This window comes from Berghia stephanieae, chromosome 4 (genome assembly GCF_034508935.2).
Source record: "Berghia stephanieae isolate SIO BIC M18660-M18661 chromosome 4, UCSD_Bste_1.3, whole genome shotgun sequence".
In the NCBI taxonomy this organism is placed as follows: domain Eukaryota; kingdom Metazoa; phylum Mollusca; class Gastropoda; order Nudibranchia; family Aeolidiidae; genus Berghia; species Berghia stephanieae.
The window spans coordinates 19,597,611-19,617,610 of record NC_088363.1 but is presented as its reverse complement, the minus strand read 5'-3'; the positions used below and the strand labels follow the sequence as shown (position 1 = coordinate 19,617,610).

Below are 20,000 nucleotides of genomic sequence, written 5' to 3'. Positions count from 1 at the left end.
TGCTTGAGTTATCGCCCATTATGATAGAGTCACTGAACAGTGACCCATTGTATTTATTCAGTATCCTGTCGTCGGGTGGACCGGGTTCCAAAGGTGATTTTAAAGTGAAAATGACCAGTACTGTCATATTTTAGTTTTGGTTACTTTAACTTTAAGAAACTTTATCTTTTGTCCACGACATAGCACAGTGACACATTAAGGAGCAGGCACTGGTGCGAGATAAAGATCTGAAAAAAAAAACTGTGTATGAAACAATACCAGACAAAGAAAGAAAGAAACAATACAAGCATGAGGTCTGAGGTTCGATCCTCACAGTCAAAGAAAACTGATTTTTGAAATGTGGTTGTTTTTATTTTTTAAATTTTTTTTTATATGTTCCTATCTAGCTGAGCCTTGCACACGTTTTTCAGATTTGTATCATATAACATTTAAACGTAATCCAAATTTTATACATTAAGAATATAAACTCCACTGTTAGTCTAATCTACCCCGACAGTTGACCGTTTTAGACAGTGGGTCATAATTGTGAAACCCATGACATATTCTGCTGTACAATAACACAACCGTATTCCAAGATTTTGCCCAAACAACCTTTGAATTAAAATAGATCAATTGTTTAACTCACTCAACCCTAACAACGACTATTTCCGTAGTTTACCCGATGTTACTTTTACCCCATGCCTATTTATTACATTTTTCTAAGACAAATTATAGGCGTAGTATCAAAGTTAATGGTTTTAGTTTTTACATGTTAATGGTAGTTGAATAAAACTATCTATGTTCATGCTCATTTTAAATATATTTTTATTCAATTTTGAAAAGTAGCAAAAATCTCTAGGATTGAGTGAGTTAAAATGATCCACATCTTTTCTTTTTTTAAAAAAAATGTAATTAATGCTTCTTTGAGCTTGCCTTCTACTCCCTAATTAAAACAAAATTTCTTTCTTTATTTTGTTTAGGTCAATCAGACAACCTACAGAGTGACACAATGTATGGGACTACAGATGTTGAAGTTAGCCAGGAGATACCTACGCCACAAGAATCACCAGCCCCAACACCTTCGCCAAAGACACGTCGCAGCCACTCAGCCATTCATATAGGGACAGATGAGACTCCGATCCCAGAGCTGCCCAACACTGTCGTGAGGTCAAGGGGTCGGGATATGAGCACCGGGACGAGGAGTGTTGGTAACGAGGACAAAATCACGGATTTCGAGAGCAGTTACGTGATCATTGCTGAGAATTCTATAGAAGCTCACAGAATTGAGAACAACTATAAGGTGGGTGATTGGGATGCAGACCGGTCACTGTGACCAATCGTCTGAAAATGATATTAAATCGGGAAGAACCTAACCCCGGAAAAGTGAATGGATAGATAAATGGAATAATGAAAATTACGAAATTGAAGCTATGTGCAATGACAGAAATTGCATTTATTCGCGACCATGATGAAAAGAAAGGAACCCAAAGTTTCACCTTCATACCTATGAATTGAATTTTTGGCATCTAGTTCATCCCAACATAATACCGTTTTGAGACGATGGGTCACATAATATATGAATTCCACATCAATCTGGTCTAATTTCGGAATAAGCCAGTTGAAGAAAATTGAGCATAAACTCAAAAACATCAGAATCGGATAATTAAGATTTTGAAAGTTTGATCAATAATAATTCTTGCCCTCAATGAAGGCATATATTTTTACTCACATTTTACGGATATATGAAAAGATTAACAATTCAATTATATGCATCAGGTTCACCCCGACCTAAATCATTTTTAAGACGGTTGTCACATATTGCAATAATACAAACATAGACTACTTGAAATGTTAAAATTTCGTAATTCTTCAAGAAATTATAAACAGGTAATAAAACAGAAAGTGAAAATTACTTGGTTTCAATTTATTTCAAAAGCCCAGTGTAAATTTCCTAATTTTGATTGTGATGTAACAGAAAAGGGGAAAGAAATGATATAATTTTGAAACCTCATAATTTAAGCGTTGTCATGGGGGGCGCGTTACAATCCCTTTTTTTTTTTTCGTAGTGGTGGAAAAAAAGTCATAAAAGTCTTAGAAAAATCGTTGCTCTAGGTAATTTCCGTAAACGTATTGTGTGTGTGTGTGTGTGTGTGTGTGTGTGTGTGTGTTTTTTTTTTTTTTTTCTGATTTTCTTTTTAATGTCATGCTTCAAGTTTTAAATTGAAATTGATATTATTGTGAATGTTGCAATCTTGGGTTATGGATTTCTGGATTTCCCAATCATTGTACATAGAATAATCTGGTTTGAAGCACCTTTTTATAGAACCAACCTATTTTTGTTATTTATAATGGTGATTCTGAAGAGATTTATGACAATGTTATTTTTTCTTTTAAAAACTCAATGATTTACAGTTACATCAATCACACAAAACCCTGTGTCCAGACTTGGCTATTGATGCTACTACGAAAAATTTGTAGAATTAGGAAATGTTGGTTCCGATGTCAGAAGTGCACGAGAATCTCTGCGTCATTAAAACTTATTGAAAATGAAAGTTGACGTCAGAGTGCATAGTTTGGAGGATTTGGGAATGTTATTCTAACCCTTAGGAGGGTAAATTTTTGATCTATAAAGTGAACAATAGCGACTTCTATTTTTATCTACTTCAAACTATGAATTTTTAAATGTCCATCATCTTACAATGGTATGACCACAGGAGGCAAAGACCAATTCAGTAATTTTTTAAAAAAAAATATTTTTTTTTACCTTTCATTCTTTAGTTTGGTTTGAAAAAATGGAAAAGCCATGTGACATCCAGGCCCATTGGCACGAGGTCAGAAATTGTACAAGACCTTTACTCGGACATGGACCGGGTAAAAGATGTGAAAGGTAGTGTAAACAACATATATAACCTATGACAGGTCAATGTGATACTAGGCTGCTAAAAGCCGTGAACTGTAAAAAGTAATAAACAAAAATGAATATAACAGCTTCAAATAAAATACCAAAACACGAAACGTTTGGGGATCAAAACACTTCTTCAGCCTATAATAACAAAACAAAAAAAACTCAAAAAAACATAAATACATTACTAAAAAAAACTTGATTCACGACAGAGAAATATTTATCTGTGATTGATCTGATTTTTAGTAATGTATTTATGGGGCACACTCAAAGTCTTGCAATTTGCGTCACCAAAAGGGTTGCTTTGATGTGAATTATTATTATTATTATTATTATTATTATTATTATTATTATTAGTAGTAGTAGTAGTAGTAGTAGTAGTAGTAGTAGTAGTAGTAGTAGTAGTAGTAGTAGTAGTAGTAGTAGTAGTATTTTTGTTGTTATTGTTGTTGATGTTGTTGTTGTTATTATTATCATTAATATTATTGGTATTATCATCATCATTACATCATGATGACAATCGCCATCACAATCATCATTTTCATTGTGTAATCAAGGTCTAAGTGGATTGATAAAACATTATAACTCGTTGGTATTTTTGAAAAATTATCTTCCAGTCAGTACCATCCGTCCTTCCAATATACTATACACAGTTATATTTGGCTGGTGGTTGTGCCTTCTCTACGGACTATTAGGCCTTATAATGGCCATATCTTTCATTGGATTACCCTATGGTGAGTTATGCAGCATTCATGTGGTATTAAAAGTTTTGGGGTATATTTTATGAAGAGAAAAAAGACAAAAGCAAATGTATTTATTTTTTAGCGAGTCCCGGTTTAAATGTTTCTGCCTGCCATCCAGTGGAGCCAATAACACAGTGAATATTTTAGCTTAGAGATATCTTAACCAGGCACTAATTTTGTCATAACAGAAGACATCTAAGGCAAAATTATAAGCTAGACAATACACAGTCCATGATTTACTCATGCCCCTTGACATGCGAGGCAAGAGATTTCAGTGCAAGTATATAAAGCAGTCATTCAGAGCCATTGGGCCCATGGAGCCGGAGTTTATCCCGGTTTCTATAGTGTGAAATGGACCATAGCAATTGCTTGCTATCCTTTGGATAAGGCACTAGTCTATAGCAAAGTACTTTCCACCAGATCTAACAAACCCAACTACCCATTCACTGCCTGGTAGACAAGGGGATCAGAAGAAAAAAAAATCTCCACTGCACCAGGGATCAATCTCAGTCCCTTTGCACACGAAGTGTGCTCTACCAACTGAGCTATTGAGACCCCCAATGCAAGTATAGATATCACTTGACGCATTGTCGTCCAGCTCCCTTTTGGAATTGGCTATATCAAAGTATGAAGTTTCACACATTGGCTCCATGGGCCACATCGCTCTGAAGGACTGTTTATTTTGTAACCAATTGCGTGTATCCCTCCTGTTGCAATGCCAGTAAGATTTAGATGGTTTCAGACAAACTACGACTAGTCTTCGTCATCCTAGGTGCTTGATAACTCTATCTAAATTTTAAAACGATTTTATCATCTTAGTATCATTTTTGTTTGCCCTGAAATCATATGTCGAAAGCACAAAAGAAATCCTAAAAACAAACCTGCAATAATATATTAAGTCTACTAATGTAAATGAGTAATGATGCTCATTGATTAAATAAAAGAGAAGTTTATCATGTCCATGTAAGAGCATAAAACATTGGTTTGTCATGCAAAACTCAATCAGTATATCCTTTTAGTTTTAGAGTAATGCTTATGACTTTTATAATTTGATATTTCTTTTTAATAATTATCTTATGATTTGTTTGGAAAATTAGAATTTTAGTAACACTAATGCTCCGAAACCACTGGACCATTCGTTACCCAATTTTGCATGGTGTGTACAATTGACATGAAAATGGTGTGCATATATTATGAGGTTGATTAGACAGCGTGATGGTGTTAGTGTTAGTGATTAGTTCTCAGTAAATTATACCAATCAGACCACGACTTATAAGATTAAACTCAGTTTGTTGATACATTAAATTTGGCGGGCAGTTGCTGTGAGTATTTTACCGAAACGCATGGCATCAGTTAGGACAATAAAAATTGAGCTCATATTTTATTCAACTCTTGAATCATAAATTTTGATTTGACTCACTTGTCACGTTCATTAAAACAGACAACTATACTAGATGGAGATAAAAAGAAATTGTATATTCTTATAACTCTAATTCCTCTCAATTCCATTCAACTCTCTATCTCTCTTTCAGTCATATTTTGCTGGAAGCTTGCTGCATATTTCTTCTGGCCTTTTGGAAAATTTGTACATCAGGTATGACAAGTGTCTGATTGTTTTGGTTTCTGGTATGTGATGGGTATTTGCCCGGACCACATTGAGCTTTAAAAAAGTCCATGGGTTCAGATTCTACCTTGATATATGAAAACCGTTTATTGAGTGAAAATTGTTTTCTTTTCTTTTTTATAAGGTCAGGTATGAGAGCCATTTAGCAATTGTTGGTATTGTTTTATCTCTAATGTAAATTAATGTTACTGTTAATTAAGCCTCAACTTCACTTAGAATCTTCTTCACAGTTTAGATACCAATATTGGAAGGGGGGCTAGATAGGGTAGAATTCCCTGTAGCTACATCACTCATTTTCTCTACCATATGGAAGTTACATGAAAACGTAAAACAATTATGACAATCAATTCACTTTATCCATTTTTACTGTCAATGAAAATCAAGAAAATTCATTGATTTTCTATTTAAAAACACCAGATTAATTTAACTTTCATGGTTCAATCATATAATGAAAAGTTGAATCATTTACACCAAGACAAAATTATGATTTTTATAAGTTTGAAAATTTACTTTATTCCACATGGACTGAATTTATCATCATTTTTTATCGCTTCAGCATGAACCAGACACAAAAACAAAATAAGATCTAAGGAAGAATATACGATTTTTATTCTCTTGATTTTTGGAATTCAGTACATGTTCCCAACTGCTGCCTGAGCTTGCTAGTGGGTCTTGGGAACAAAGTTTGAATTTCAAAATGCAAGAGTGTAAGAAACCCCTTTTATTCTACCACTCCATCAAATCCAATTTCATTATCTTTGAATAAAAGACACATTATAAAATGTTTAAATGATGCTTCTTTTATTAAAGAATCTAATTTTAGTGATTTTTTAACGCATGATAATCTGACGTCATAAATAATTATCCTAAACATGATATCATTGCACATAACTATTTATGGGAGGGGTAGAATAAAAGGGGAGTGTGATCAAGTCTAATTTGCCATCATCAGCACAATAAAGTAGTTGCCCCAGTCTCATCTTGAAGTGAATAATAGGCTATTAGGAGTTGTGGCTTATAACAATTATATAACCAAAAAGGAATAGAACATTTTCAAAGAAGAATAAGATACTTAACTCAGAATGTTTCCGGTCCAAAACCCTTCTTCAAACAACCACAAAAACAATTAAGATGTTAAAACTTCGATCAAAACAAATGGGAGAATATCCACTCGGGATGAGGGGTGGTGGAAACTAAATAAAACTATTTTGATATTAAAGCAACACTAGTATTTGAAGATGTATAGATTGAAATAATGTGCACAAAAAGAAATTGATGGATGAAATAAGATTTAATGGTCAACTCTTATGTCTAGTTATTATGATTGTAGTGTGAGATATCTTTGTCAGTCTCATTTATATATTTAATAGTGTATGAAAATACAAGATAATGCAATTTTATCCCTTCTTGAATTTCAGTTGAAGCCATATCGAGTGACATATTTTAGCCAGAAATCAACTTCCTCTGAAGCTATAGCCAGTGCAGGGAATGGCACTCTCGTATATCCAGAAAGCAGTGCGGAGACGGTGGCTTTAATGAACTCAGTGACTCATTCTAACACTTTCTCCTGTGATGAAGGAGAAGGAAAGTGTTGCCAGTTTTGGGTAAGTGGAAATGAAATGACACTGAGAGAGAGAGGGGGAGATATAGATAGATAGATAGAGAGAGAGAGAGAGAGAGAGAGAGAGAGAGAGAGAGAGAGAGAGAGAGAGAGAGAGAGAGAGAGTAGTAAACGCATATTTGATATATATATATATATATATATATGAGTTCGACAAATGGATGATGCCAAGTCTGCAAAGATAGATCATCATCAAGCCCTACTGCAACCTCCTCGTGGTGTCGAACGGTAACAGGTCAAGCTGGCCAACTGCAGAGGGCGACAAGAATAGGCAATGGCAAACCATTCTTGTAACTTTGCCGAGTTAACTGCATGAATAAGTCCAAAAAGTCAAACGGTGACAGCGTAAAGGGGAGCATGTTTTCACGGAAGACTGCTGCCTCGCTCGGTTGGGAGCGTGATGTTCGTCAGGTCACACCGAACCGTCAGCCAGTTACTAGGCGAAATAAATTTAACAAATGTGACAAAACCAAAATTGGGACATGGAATGTCAGGACCTGTGCCCAAAAAGGAAAACTAAACAACATTCTAAAAGAAATGAAACGGCTCCAAATAAATATTCTTGGCCTGGCAGAGATGAGATGGAAAGAGCAGGGAACCATGTCAAAACAAGAAAACAACACGACATATAAGATCATATGGAGTGGTGGAACCTCTTTCCAAAAAGGAGTAGGGATGATCTTAGACCAAAAATCAACCAAATTTTACAAAGGGCACGTAGCAATCTCAGACAGAGTTTTGCTGGTTAAGCTAAGAGGACCTGTAGTTGACACCAATATTATTCAAGTTTATGCACCAACAGAAGAGGCGACAGATGCAGATATGACAGAGTTTTACCATTCACTAGACAAAGCAAAACGAATGTGTAAATCACAAGAAGTCCTTATGGTAATGGGGGACCTAAATGCTAAGATTGGCAGAGGCAGAGATGGTGACATAATCGGACCACATGGACTCGGAGACAGAAATGAACGAGGAAACATCTGGGCAGATTGGTGTAGAACAAATAAATTAATGATTTCAAACACCTGGTTTCAACAACACCCAAGAAGAACCTGGACATGGCAATCACCAGGGGACAGAGCAAGGAACCAGATAGACTTTATAGCAGTATCATCAAGATTCAGAAATGGCATATTAAATTGCAAAACCTACCCAGGCGCCGATGTAGACAGTGACCATGTCCCAGTTGTTTGTACAGTAAGGATAAAGTTTAAAGCTATTCAGAGAACAGCTGGTAGAATAAAGAGGGATTACAGGTTATGCAAAGACAATGGCATACAAACAAAAATGAGAGAAGAATTTGAAAATGCACTCATGATACAAAGCCAAAGTGAACCTGATAACGAAAAATGTGAAAAACAATTTGATATATTCCAAAAGTGTGTCAAAGCAACTGCAGAAAAACATTTACCAATAGCTCAAATAAACAGCAAAAAGGAATGGATGACAAATGAAATTCTAAACCTATTTGAAGAAAGACGAAAATGCAACAGAGGGTCTGCAGAATACCAAACATTGAACAACCACATTAAATCCAAATGCATCGAGGCACACGAGAACTATCTAGACTGGAAATGCTGCGAAATCGAAAGAGAATACAAACCCATCCCCCAACAAGCTCACCAAAGAATAAAAGAACTATCAGGGAAAAGGAAAAGCAAAGCAGCAGGAAGTTGTATCCAAAACAAACAAGGGGATCTGCTATTTGAAGAACAACATATAGAAAGCCGATGGGTAGAATACATAGGCGAACTGTACAATGATCCAAATAGAAATGAACCACCACTGAAATTCAAAGAACCATTAAGCGGTCCAAACATCACCAAAAGTGAAATTGAACATGCCATGGAACGAATGAGGGATGGTAAAGCAACAGGCCCTGATGAAATATCTGTAGAGGTATTAAAAAGCCTAGGAGATCTAGCAATTGATGAACTTCACATATTATTCAACAATATATACAATACTGGGAAAATTCCAGAAGATCTCTGTAACTCTATTTTCATAGCAATACCAAAGAAAGCAGGTGCAGTCAGATGCGAAAATTTTAGAACTATAAGTTTAATAAGCCACATCAACAAAATACTGTTGCGTATAATTATCAACAGGCTAAGGAATAAGATTAACCCCGAAATCGCAGAAGAACAATATGGATTCCAACCTGACAGAGGGACAAGGAACGCAATATACCTCCTCCGTGTTTTAAGTGAAAGAGCTATACAGGTTCAGACCCCACTATACCTCTGTTTTGTCGACTACAAAAAAGCTTTTGATAGAGTACGCCACGAAGAAATACTAAAACAACTGCACTCCATTGGCGCTGATGAGAAAGACCTCAGACTCATGCAAACATTATACTACACCCAGCAGGCATCTATCAAAATCGGAAACTCTACAGGAAATTCCATTCCTATTAAGAAAGGAGTCCGTCAAGGGTGTGTTGCCTCACCAGATCTGTTTAATCTATACCAAGAAACAATCATGAGGGGCATAAATAATATGGAGGGAATAAAAGTGGGAGGTCACAACATAAATAATATAAGATACGCAGACGATACGGTACTCATTGCAACATCAGAAATCCAACTTCAAAAGATTGTTGACAAAGTGGTAGTAGATAGTGAAGCCAAGGGAATGGAAGTGAATATCACCAAAACGGAATGCATGGTAATACAGAAAAACCCCGAAAACAACAACACCTGCAATATAACGATTCACGGCGAGCAACTTACCAACGTAGAAAGTTTTAAGTACCTAGGTTCAATAGTGACAACAGATGGAAGATGTAACCGAGACATACGAGCAAGAATAACTCAAGCCAAACAGGCCTTCATGGACCTGGGAAACATTTTGAAAAACAAACAGATGTCGTTCGGGATTAGATTCCGAGTCTTGAAGTGCTACGTGTGGCCAATCTTGTTATACGGATGCGAAAGCTGGACTACAAATGCAGAAACACAAAAGAACATTGAAGCTTTTGAAATGTGGTGCTTGAGAAGGATGCAGAGAATATCGTATACTGCACACAAAACGAACGAAGAAGTGCTAAAACAAACATACCAACAAAGGAAACTAATGCCCTTAATAGTGGATCGACAACTATCCTTTTTCGGACACATAGTAAGGAAAGATAAGAAGGAATACCTGGCAAGTTGTGGAAAAATACCTGGTAAACGCGCCCGGGGGAGACAAAGAAAAACACTCATAGACCAACTGAAGGGCTTCACCAACCTAACAATCCAAGAGCTGTTTGAAAAAGCAAGAGACAGGGAGGAATGGAGAGAGATAATTCATGCAGTATCCGAAGCCTGGACCAGGCATGGAACCTAGAAGAAGAAGAATATATATGAACCTAGTAGAAAAAGAAAAATAAATTTTTCTTATTGGATTTAAGTTGGATAATAATGCAAATCTATGAACTGCACTCTCCTAGCTCACACCATGCATTTCAATCCATTTCTTATTTTCAGGGCAGACCGTCATCTTGGATTTGGGTGGTTTTAGGGTTGCCCATCTTGGTCATCGTCCATTCTGCCGTGTTTGCTATCTGTTGGTTTTTTGTTATTTCAATCCCAATAGCCAAGGTGAGAAATGGTCCTATGTATATTTGTATATATACCATCTTAAACCGCTATTATGTTGGGGTCAACCAAAAACACCATAAGTAATATTAAATTTAGAATGACTTGAAGTATGACATTGAGGGGTTTTTCCACTTTATAAAACATCATCCATTGTGTATAATATACCGTATAAAATAGACCTATGTTTCATTTTTTAAAAACATTTAAATTTAGTTTTATGCATTTAAACCATTTCAACATAATACTTTATGTAGGCGTTGGGTCACATTTTTAATCGATGTTATTATTAGTTAGTAGTAAATAGATAATACCATTGGATTGGAGCAAGTTGCCTATGTTAGAATCACTCATCAAGGGAAGAACTAACTGAAAATGATTTACTATATTATATAGGCCCAAATGATCAGAGGATGTAATCTTAATGGAAGCACTCTTTTTTGTATATTTTACATTAGCCTATAGTAGTTTTTAAATTTAGTCTTTTGCATGGGAAGAGGGATTTTAAAATAAATTCCTGCTTTTGAAATGATATATAACCTTTTAGATATTTTTACCAGCCTATTATTTTTTTTTAATGATTTAAAAGAGATATATTTAAATTCCTACATTTTTTACCTATTATTTTTCAATTGTTTATACTCAACCTAATTTGAGATAAAGTATATTTCTGTAGTTTGATACATTCACCATTATTTTAGAAAAGCCACACTTTTCTTTTAATTCCTACACATGAAGCGTGTCATATTTATTTTATTTTTATTCAGCTTTATTTGTAAAATGTAATATTTTTTTTCTAGTCACCTCGATATAACGTTAAACCCTTTTGACTAGTCAAACATGCAATTTTATTAAATGCTCACTCTTCTAATGTTGAAATTCATATTTAACTTGAGCTTTATATAGCGCAATATCCACTTAACATGTTCAAAGCACTTTACAAGAGGGCCCCTATCCAAGTGTAACACTTAATATGTAGGACGAGGCATAATGCCTGTTGGGCGGTAATACATTTTTTTTTTAGACAGAGACAACGCTGTTATTTTACTCATTTTGCACTTGACTATGGCGAGAGAATGTGAGTAAAGAGGCTTTTCCTAGAATTCAAGAATGCACCGCTCAGAGCAGGGCTCGAGCCCAGGACCTTTTGATCTGAAAGCGAGTGTCATACCACAAGACCACTCAGCTGCATTTACACCTGTCACCTTACAATTTTTCTGTTACACATCCTTTTGAGATGCATTCTATTTTATGTTACAGTTGAATGGGAAGACAATAACAAAAATCCTGTTTCTTCATCCCAGTGAAATGAGAATAGGAGACTCAGGGGTTCATAACAAGGTAAAATGTCGTTTTAGATAGTAAAACATTTGCTATACAACAGGCACTCTGGCATTTTGGAAAATTACACAATTGAGCATTTGAATGACTAGACTTGTTGATTGAATTTCTATTTAAAATAAAAAAAAGTGTTAAGCGTTTATTTCATTTCATTTATTTGCATTTGTTTTGTTTTGTATGCTTTTCCCCCCTTAATTTATTTTTGCAAAAATATATTTCAATTTTTTAAAATGATACTCTGAGTTTTACTCATTTTTGCAACCTCATTATAGTTGCTTTTAGATCTACGACCAGTGAGGAGAGTATTCCATTTTACAGTATGTTCAGAGTGAATGACATTTATCCTTGCTCAGCTCTTTGTTATTGTTTTTAGAACACCAGTTGGATGTTTGGTTTTCACTAAATATCTCTATCAGACTATAAACGTTCATTGTTACACATAGTTCTGTGTGTTGTTAGGTTTGACCCGATGAGTATCAAGGTTGCACGCATGTATCAATAAAAAATGTGAGTATGATAATACAAATGTATTCTTATAGTAGTTTTAAAATTTACAAATAGGCTTCATTTAATCATTCTATTTGGCAATATATTCTCCAATAGGATGGATACAAGCAGAAAGGGCACAGTGAGATTATTATGTACACGCATCAAAGCATCAATGTCTATTATTACAAGTACACAGTGGATGGTGTCAACATTATCCTGGCTAGTATCCTTTTGTTGGATTACTTGATACTTAGACCGAACATTTCATATATATATAATATATATATATATATATATATATATATATATATATATATATATATATATATATATATATATATATATATATATATATATATATATACTACTGATACAATATCATTAAGATGTCAATTTACATAAGTACTGCCATGATTTTGTATAAAATTATAATGACTCTGTAGTGTCATATATACAGATATGGCACAAGCAGTAAATAAAAATTTTAAAAATTCCGAATACTGATTAACACCTTTTACATGGCATTTTTGCAAATATGTAACTTTAAGTGTAACTGTAGTTTTATTATTAGCTATGTCTCATCACTAATTTGGTGTTCTTGAAATCAATGATTTAAGAAATAATCAATATATGGCACGTATACTTCACACTTCAATCACTAATTCATACAATGCCAACCTATAGAACATTATTTTCAGACATTAATACATACTTCGTTCAACCTTTAAATAATTTGTACAGAATATAAAAAAGGATAAACTTTATTTAATAAGATAATGTGTCAACATGGACTAACAGTTGTAAACACAATTTGCTTCTATATCATTCTTGACAGTTCATTCTGGTAGAGATGCCAAGCTTATAAGTGATAAGTCATCCACCAAAAGATGTGAACTGCTATTACTAATACTACTACTACTACTACTACTACTACTACTACTGCTACTTCTACTTCTACTACTACTACTACTACTACTACTACTACTACTACTACTACTACTACTACTACTACTACTGGTATTACTACCGCTACTACTGTTGTTATTATTATTATTATTTTTTTTTTTATTATTATTATTATTATTATTATTATTATTATTATTATATTATTATTATTATTATTATTATTATTATTATTATTATTATTATATTATTATTATTATTTATTGCTATTATTATATTATTATTATTATTATTATTATTATTATTATTATTATTATATATTATTATTATTATTATTATTATTTTTATTATTATTATTATTATTATTATTATTATTTATTATTATTATTATTATTAGGTTTATTGGTGCCTTTGTTTTTCCTGTTCCAAAAAAAAAAAAAGATACAAGTAGCTACGTACAATTGCCCTTGACACTATTGTTCAGATTTGTTGATATTTGTGGTACTTTCCATAGTGATTGGATACGCCGTGGATATTAGTGGTTACATCGTGAGTATCATGTCATGCAAATTATATTAAAATTTATAGGAACAAATCAACGCTAAATGAAAAACCTCGAGTTTAAAACATGGTCATGGTCATTTTTTTTAAAAAGGAAGTAACCATTATAAATCACTTTACTGATGTGTTATTTAATATATTGTTTATTTTTTTCAGTATTTGCTTGTATATTTGTTGTTTTTGTGTTTCATGACATAAATACATTTTTAACAGTGCAAACATTACGTTTTCTCTTTCAAAGAAGTAACAACTCCTTATAATTATGATTCTATATTCTTTCACAGAAATGCATCATGGGGGTCCTTGCTATAATCCCTCTTACGTACTATATTGGCATGGCCATTACCAGGTAATTAATTGTATAGATGATTCATCTTTAATTTTGCCTTGACCCCCAAAACCTGCCACATCGAGAGAAAAATAATTGGAATCCTTGACATTTGTTCAATTGTACAGAGCAAACATTTCTAATTTAAATGCAGTTTCACTGTTTAAAGCATCTTAAGTAGGGACACTAACTACAATTTATTTTAACATCGTCTTCCTTTTTCCAACATCGCGACATTCGACACCTTTTGTCCGACCATCATACATAATATGTTCAGGTGGTAATCCTTCAATCATTAAGCCAAAGGAGCCAGCGTTTATTCTGATTTATGGAGCACCGAACAGGCCATAACAGTTACTTGTTATCATTTGAATCGGGCACCATTATGATACAGGATGCTGTTATGTTATCCAAGTATACTAAGACTAAGCCTATCTATTCCTGCTGGGTGATAGAGGGGTAAAGGGGGGGGGGGGGGGGAACCAAGATTCTACGTGGCTTTGAAACAAATCTATTTACAATTGAGTAAAGTGCTCTCCAAGTTGAGCTACTGAAACGCCCATTCATGAATAATGTAATTATAGAAGTTTGCAGAGGAGTAATGTTTGAAACAAATGAAAGAAAACCTTAAGACTTCTATAACCTTATAATTTTCTTTAGTCTTAGTGTTCAAAACGAAAAGATAAATTATTGTAAAATTATTTTACAATTTTTATAAGGTTATAGAAGTCTTAAGGTTTTCTTTCATTTGTTTCAAACATTACTCCTCTGCAAACTTCTATAATTACATTATTCATGAATGGGCGTTTCAGTAGCTCAACTTGGAGAGCACTTTACTCAATTGTAAATAGATTTGTTTTATTTTAAATAGAATTATGCTAATTTAGTTTTAAAATGCACTTATGTTTAGTGATGCCACCAATTAGTGGAAAAGATCCAACACAAATGTCTTATTGCCCTTTTACTATGATTCAAAAAATTCCTTAGATATGGAGATTCAACGATCAGGGTATATAATCTGACATCTGCAATATTTATCTTGTGTTTGAGAACTCGCGACCATTCCTTTCTATTTTTTTGAAACAGCATTTCAGCTCAGTCTAATTTTGCTGTTGGTGCATTTTTGAATGCAACGTTTGGGTCAGCGGTGGAGGTTATATTATTTGTGATTATGCTGAACAAAGGAAGACAGTCTGGGCAAGAGTGTTATCAAGAGCTGGTGAAGTCTTCTTTAACAGGTAAAGACACCTTTTGATTAATATCAATTTAATCTCTTGCCATGTTTAATATGTTCTTCAATAATGTTTCAGAGAGCATATTAGATTGTGTTTTTGTAGTTAGATCAAAGACATAACATCCCCCTCTCTCTCTCTCTCTCTCTCTCTCTCTCTCTCTCTCTCTCTCTCTCTCTCTCTCTCTCTCTCTCTCTCTCTCTCTCTCACTCTCTCTCTCTCCCACCCCACTCTTTCCGCCCAGCAGTTCGCTTAAGCCATCCCTCATCATCTCCCGTACAAAAACAAAATTTGAATTAAAACAATAATCATATACTTTGTAATAGACACCATCTCGTGAAATGCGTTTATAGTTAAGACTCCCCTTCTTCAACCAATAGCACTCGTTTATTATCTGATTGATCTCTTTACAATATTTTATTGGTGACACAATTGGGTACAATTAGAAATTGTAAACATTTCTTGTCAAGTCATAGAAAAACAGACTATATTTTAAAATTTTATCGTTGAACTCCTTTCTGTTACTTTTAGCTCTAAGAATGCACATAAGTAACCTCATGTAAGGACGTCCATGTGGATTTAAACTTTATTGAAGAACAGCAATTTGTAATATACAGTGGCAATTAAGAATAGCAAATTTTGCTTTCATTATTTCTAATGAATGTAATGGAGTTATATCATTCAGCATTTGCTTACATATTTAATGCAGTTACATTAAACACTTGAAAATCATTCACAAGCACATTATTCGTTTCATTAGAAATAGCTATGATAAGTTTGATGGATCATCATCCAGAGAATAATAGCGCAAAATTAAATGAATTAATCACATTGAGTCTTCCAGAAATTAATTTTTATGCTTTCTCCTTCTCGATATAGCTGGATGGTGGTCAATGACCACCTTAAGACATAATAAATGGGAAAAGACTTTGGTTGGATCCAGAGGCATTGACCATCCGTTTGAATATATTGTTTAATTTATGAGTATACATGTGAGCATGATTATCATCATATTCCGATGATGATCTTTTTTGTATCCATTTATTATTTCAGGCGCCATATTGTGCAGCATTCTCTTCATCCCTGTAAGTTATGATTTAATTTTCTTCAAGAGCAAACATTTTTAAAGCTAAAAGAAACGAAAAAATAATTAAATAAATAAAATGCACGCACATATTTAAATCATTTATTTACAGAAATAACTGTTGAACCATTCGTAACCAGAGTCAGATAAATGATATTGTCACCCTCTTGACATTTTAATCCTGCAAGATCACAAAAATGATAGCCTTTAATAGACTTTTCTCTTTTACTTTAAACTTTTAATAATTAAATGCATTTTATTTCTGACCAAAATATCTACCTTAAGATATTTCTTGCTCAAATTTGTAGTGATGTTAAGAGTTCTTTCTGTACCTTATTTATATTTATTCAAATAAAATGACATAGTTGATTAAATTTAAGATTATTTTTGCTACTTATTTTATTTATGCATTTATTGTTTTGAACAGTAAGATAAATGTGTTTTTTTAAATGATATTTTAAAAGTTAAATCATCAAAATTCTATGATTTCCTTTTAATTATGACAGAAATTTGTTTCAGGCTTAATCAATAGTTTGGAAAAGGTATTGACATGAACAGGTTTTTATCACATTTAGGTTTTATTATTTTTAAAATGAATCTTTACGTTTGGAGGAAAGGTAAAAAGATTATCATAAAATGCCAATTCTTACATCATGACGAATATTTAAATATCTTTTTTTTTTTCAGGGCATGTCAATGGTAATTGGAGGTTTGAAGTTTCGTACTCAGAAATTCAACCCAAAATCTGCCAACATTAGTGCCTCGTTCTTATTCTTGGCTGTTGTTGGTGAGGAATTATAAAACAGCTAATCAGTTGGGGGTTTTTTTAATAGTTATTTTCTATATTTTTCATTTATTTATTTATTCATATACTATTTATTTCATTTATTCATTTTTAGTACTCCAGTTGCAATTATAATCATTTACCTAAGAGTTAATTTTTACTTTATGAAATTGAATTTTTGGTCCACAGAACCAGCTCGAGGTAGAGCAGTATGAGGCATAATAGTCATGGCGTAGTAGAATGTTAGAAACACGTTCATTTTGTGATATAAATATAGTTATTTGTTTTTTTTATTTGCCATCTCTCTGTCGTGGGGTACAAAAGTTCAATGAAACTATTGATGATGATACGAACATACACTGAGAATTATAAACTCAATGTAGTTGTTGTATGATATCAAATATAATAATTAGATGAAACATTTTACTTTTTCTTATATTTTGAGGCTTGAATTTATATAAATGAGGAATTGATATACAGAACTAATGTTCATGAATGTGCAGTATGCCTGAGAATGCTAAGGGATATAATTTTATTTGGTTTTGTAAACTTAACTTGAGCTATTTCTATAGCGCAATATTCACTAAACGTCCTCAAAGCGCTGTACAAGGGGTCCCTAGCCAACAGCAACACTTAACATGTAGAACAAGACCTGTTAGGCGATATTACATTTTTTTTAAGACAGACACAACACTGTTAACAGCCAGGTGCTCATTTTACACCTGAGTATGGTGACAGACTGTGAGTAAAGAGTCTTTTCCAAGGACTCAACTATGAGCCGAGCGAGGCTCGGACCCAGGACCTTCTGATCTGATTGCGAGTGTCATACCACAAGACCACATAGGTGCACTTGCCCTTGCTATTTTCACTTGAAAATAATTTTTAAAAAACAATCCTTAAACTGTTTTCCCCACAATCAAATTGAATGTCTGAGAATCATACATATGTGACTCATCATCCCAAAACGGTTCTATGTCAGTTTGAACCACATGGCAAAAAGGGATTTATTAGTTAAAATGGCCAGAAAAAAACTAGAGCATTTATGAAGTGTAATATCCACTAAACATGCTCAAACCGCTTTACAAGGTGTTCTTAGCCAACAACAACTCATAACATGTAGAACTAGACATCATTCCTGTTAGGCGATGATACAATTTTTTGTCAACAAAGACAATGTTGTGAATGGCCATGTACTCATTTTAGACCTAAGTACAGTGAGATAATGTGAGTAAAGAGCCATTGCCAAGGACTCAACCATGTACTAAGCGAGGCTTGAACCCAGGACCTTCCGAACCAGAAGCAAGTGTCATACCACAAAACCACATAGTCGTGTACGTCAGTCTATAACTTATTTTCATTTTCCAAATCATTTTTAAAAAATACTCTACCCAAGTCTTATATTTTTATCATAAATTCAATATTTAACATCTAAAGCATCGCTATATAATACCTATTTGAGACGATGGCCCAAGTACATTGGTTCTTGTTCATAAGGAGTTGCTTTGTATAAGAATAAAGCACACCAAGTGAACATTTTGAGTATAGACTATTTATCCGAGTGTGTACAAAATTGGGATTCTAAATGTGTCATTTCTTCTGGTTTTTTAGTGTTAAAAGTCAATATTTTACCATACCCTGAGAACTATAATATTATTATCCATTATTTGTATTTTTAACTATTATTTTATGTTATTTATTCCAGGTGTGTTTGCCCCAACAATATTTTCCAAAATCTATGGCAGCCTTCGTTGCCAGGGCTGTGAGACCATAGACGGCACTTTAAAAGAGGTACAATTCAAGAACGACTCATCAAGTTTTGTGTGTCAGCAATGTGAACAATCTTTGGTAAGACGTTGTCAGAGATGCCAGTCAATCAAATAAAAATATTGTGCATGTTGTGATAAAGGGATAGTGTAGTACCAAACGTGGGTTGGAATTATTTTTACAGCCAAATTTCTTTTTCTTTTTCTCTTTCACTTCTCAACACTTTTTCTCTTTCACTTCTCAACAACCAGAATTTTTTACCAGTAAAAATACTAGAGTTACTCGTGTCTGCTTCATTTACATATTTTTTTAAAGCACAAATGCATGTTGTGTGAATGTAAGTTTAATGAGACAAAATCTTCTAAACTATATTCAAGATTTGAATTTTGTTTATTCTACAAACAAAACTGAGTGGAACAAACCCTGAGATAAAGGAATAAGAGTTATATCTAACTAATGTAGTTATTAGTTTTAATATCAAGTACATAAAGCTAACCATTAGTTATCAATGTGTATCAATTTTTAAAAAATGAGAATTATCGAACTCTTCGATCTGTGACATTTTAAAAGATTGTGTTAGAAGTTTGGTTAACTTTTGATGAATACTATAAAACGAATGAAGAATCTTAAGACTCCAACCTTATTTTAAAGTGAATAACAAACATAATGATAATGCATTACCACATCATCAGTGCCTGATCTACATAACAATGACATTTTTTAACATATATTATAAATGCACAATTTTATGAGTTCAAAAGCTTTAAATTTTCTATTCACTTTTATATCATTTGTTTTTTTTTTTTTTTTCCAATTGGAAGAAATCTTTTGAAAAGAAACAAAGAGCCAGATTTTTTCCGATACCTCAATGGCTGTTTTCAATTCAGTCTTTGATTTTTATTCTATGTCATCAAAGGAATCCTCTCTTTATTCCCATTCTATAAGTTAACAATTATTTATCTTTTGTTGTTGTTCTTTGTTTGTTAATCAAACAATGCATAGAAAAAGGGGTTTTCAATAATTGAGCTCAGACTGGCCTGCAACGACCTAAGCTCGAAAAC

The 20,000-nt window shown here is 33.4% G+C and overlaps 1 protein-coding gene across 5 annotated transcripts in view; it reads left to right on the top strand.

The window, feature by feature from the left end:
* LOC144970180 (uncharacterized) overlaps positions 1–20,000 on the top strand; it is a 62,324-nt gene that overhangs the window by 25,333 nt on the left and 16,991 nt on the right. For all 5 annotated transcript variants that reach the window (XM_078909551.1, XM_078909553.1, XM_078909552.1 and 2 more), the window contains exons 2-15: positions 960–1,279; positions 2,758–2,866; positions 3,499–3,615; positions 5,157–5,218; positions 6,667–6,852; positions 10,343–10,456; positions 11,714–11,794; positions 12,398–12,506; positions 13,671–13,735; positions 14,032–14,096; positions 15,162–15,313; positions 16,361–16,392; positions 17,079–17,178; positions 18,878–19,020. In XM_078909551.1, the coding sequence (XP_078765677.1) occupies positions 960–1,279; positions 2,758–2,866; positions 3,499–3,615; positions 5,157–5,218; positions 6,667–6,852; positions 10,343–10,456; positions 11,714–11,794; positions 12,398–12,506; positions 13,671–13,735; positions 14,032–14,096; positions 15,162–15,313; positions 16,361–16,392; positions 17,079–17,178; positions 18,878–19,020 (1,655 nt within the window). The remainder of the gene's footprint in view (positions 1–959; positions 1,280–2,757; positions 2,867–3,498; positions 3,616–5,156; positions 5,219–6,666; positions 6,853–10,342; positions 10,457–11,713; positions 11,795–12,397; positions 12,507–13,670; positions 13,736–14,031; positions 14,097–15,161; positions 15,314–16,360; positions 16,393–17,078; positions 17,179–18,877; positions 19,021–20,000) is intronic.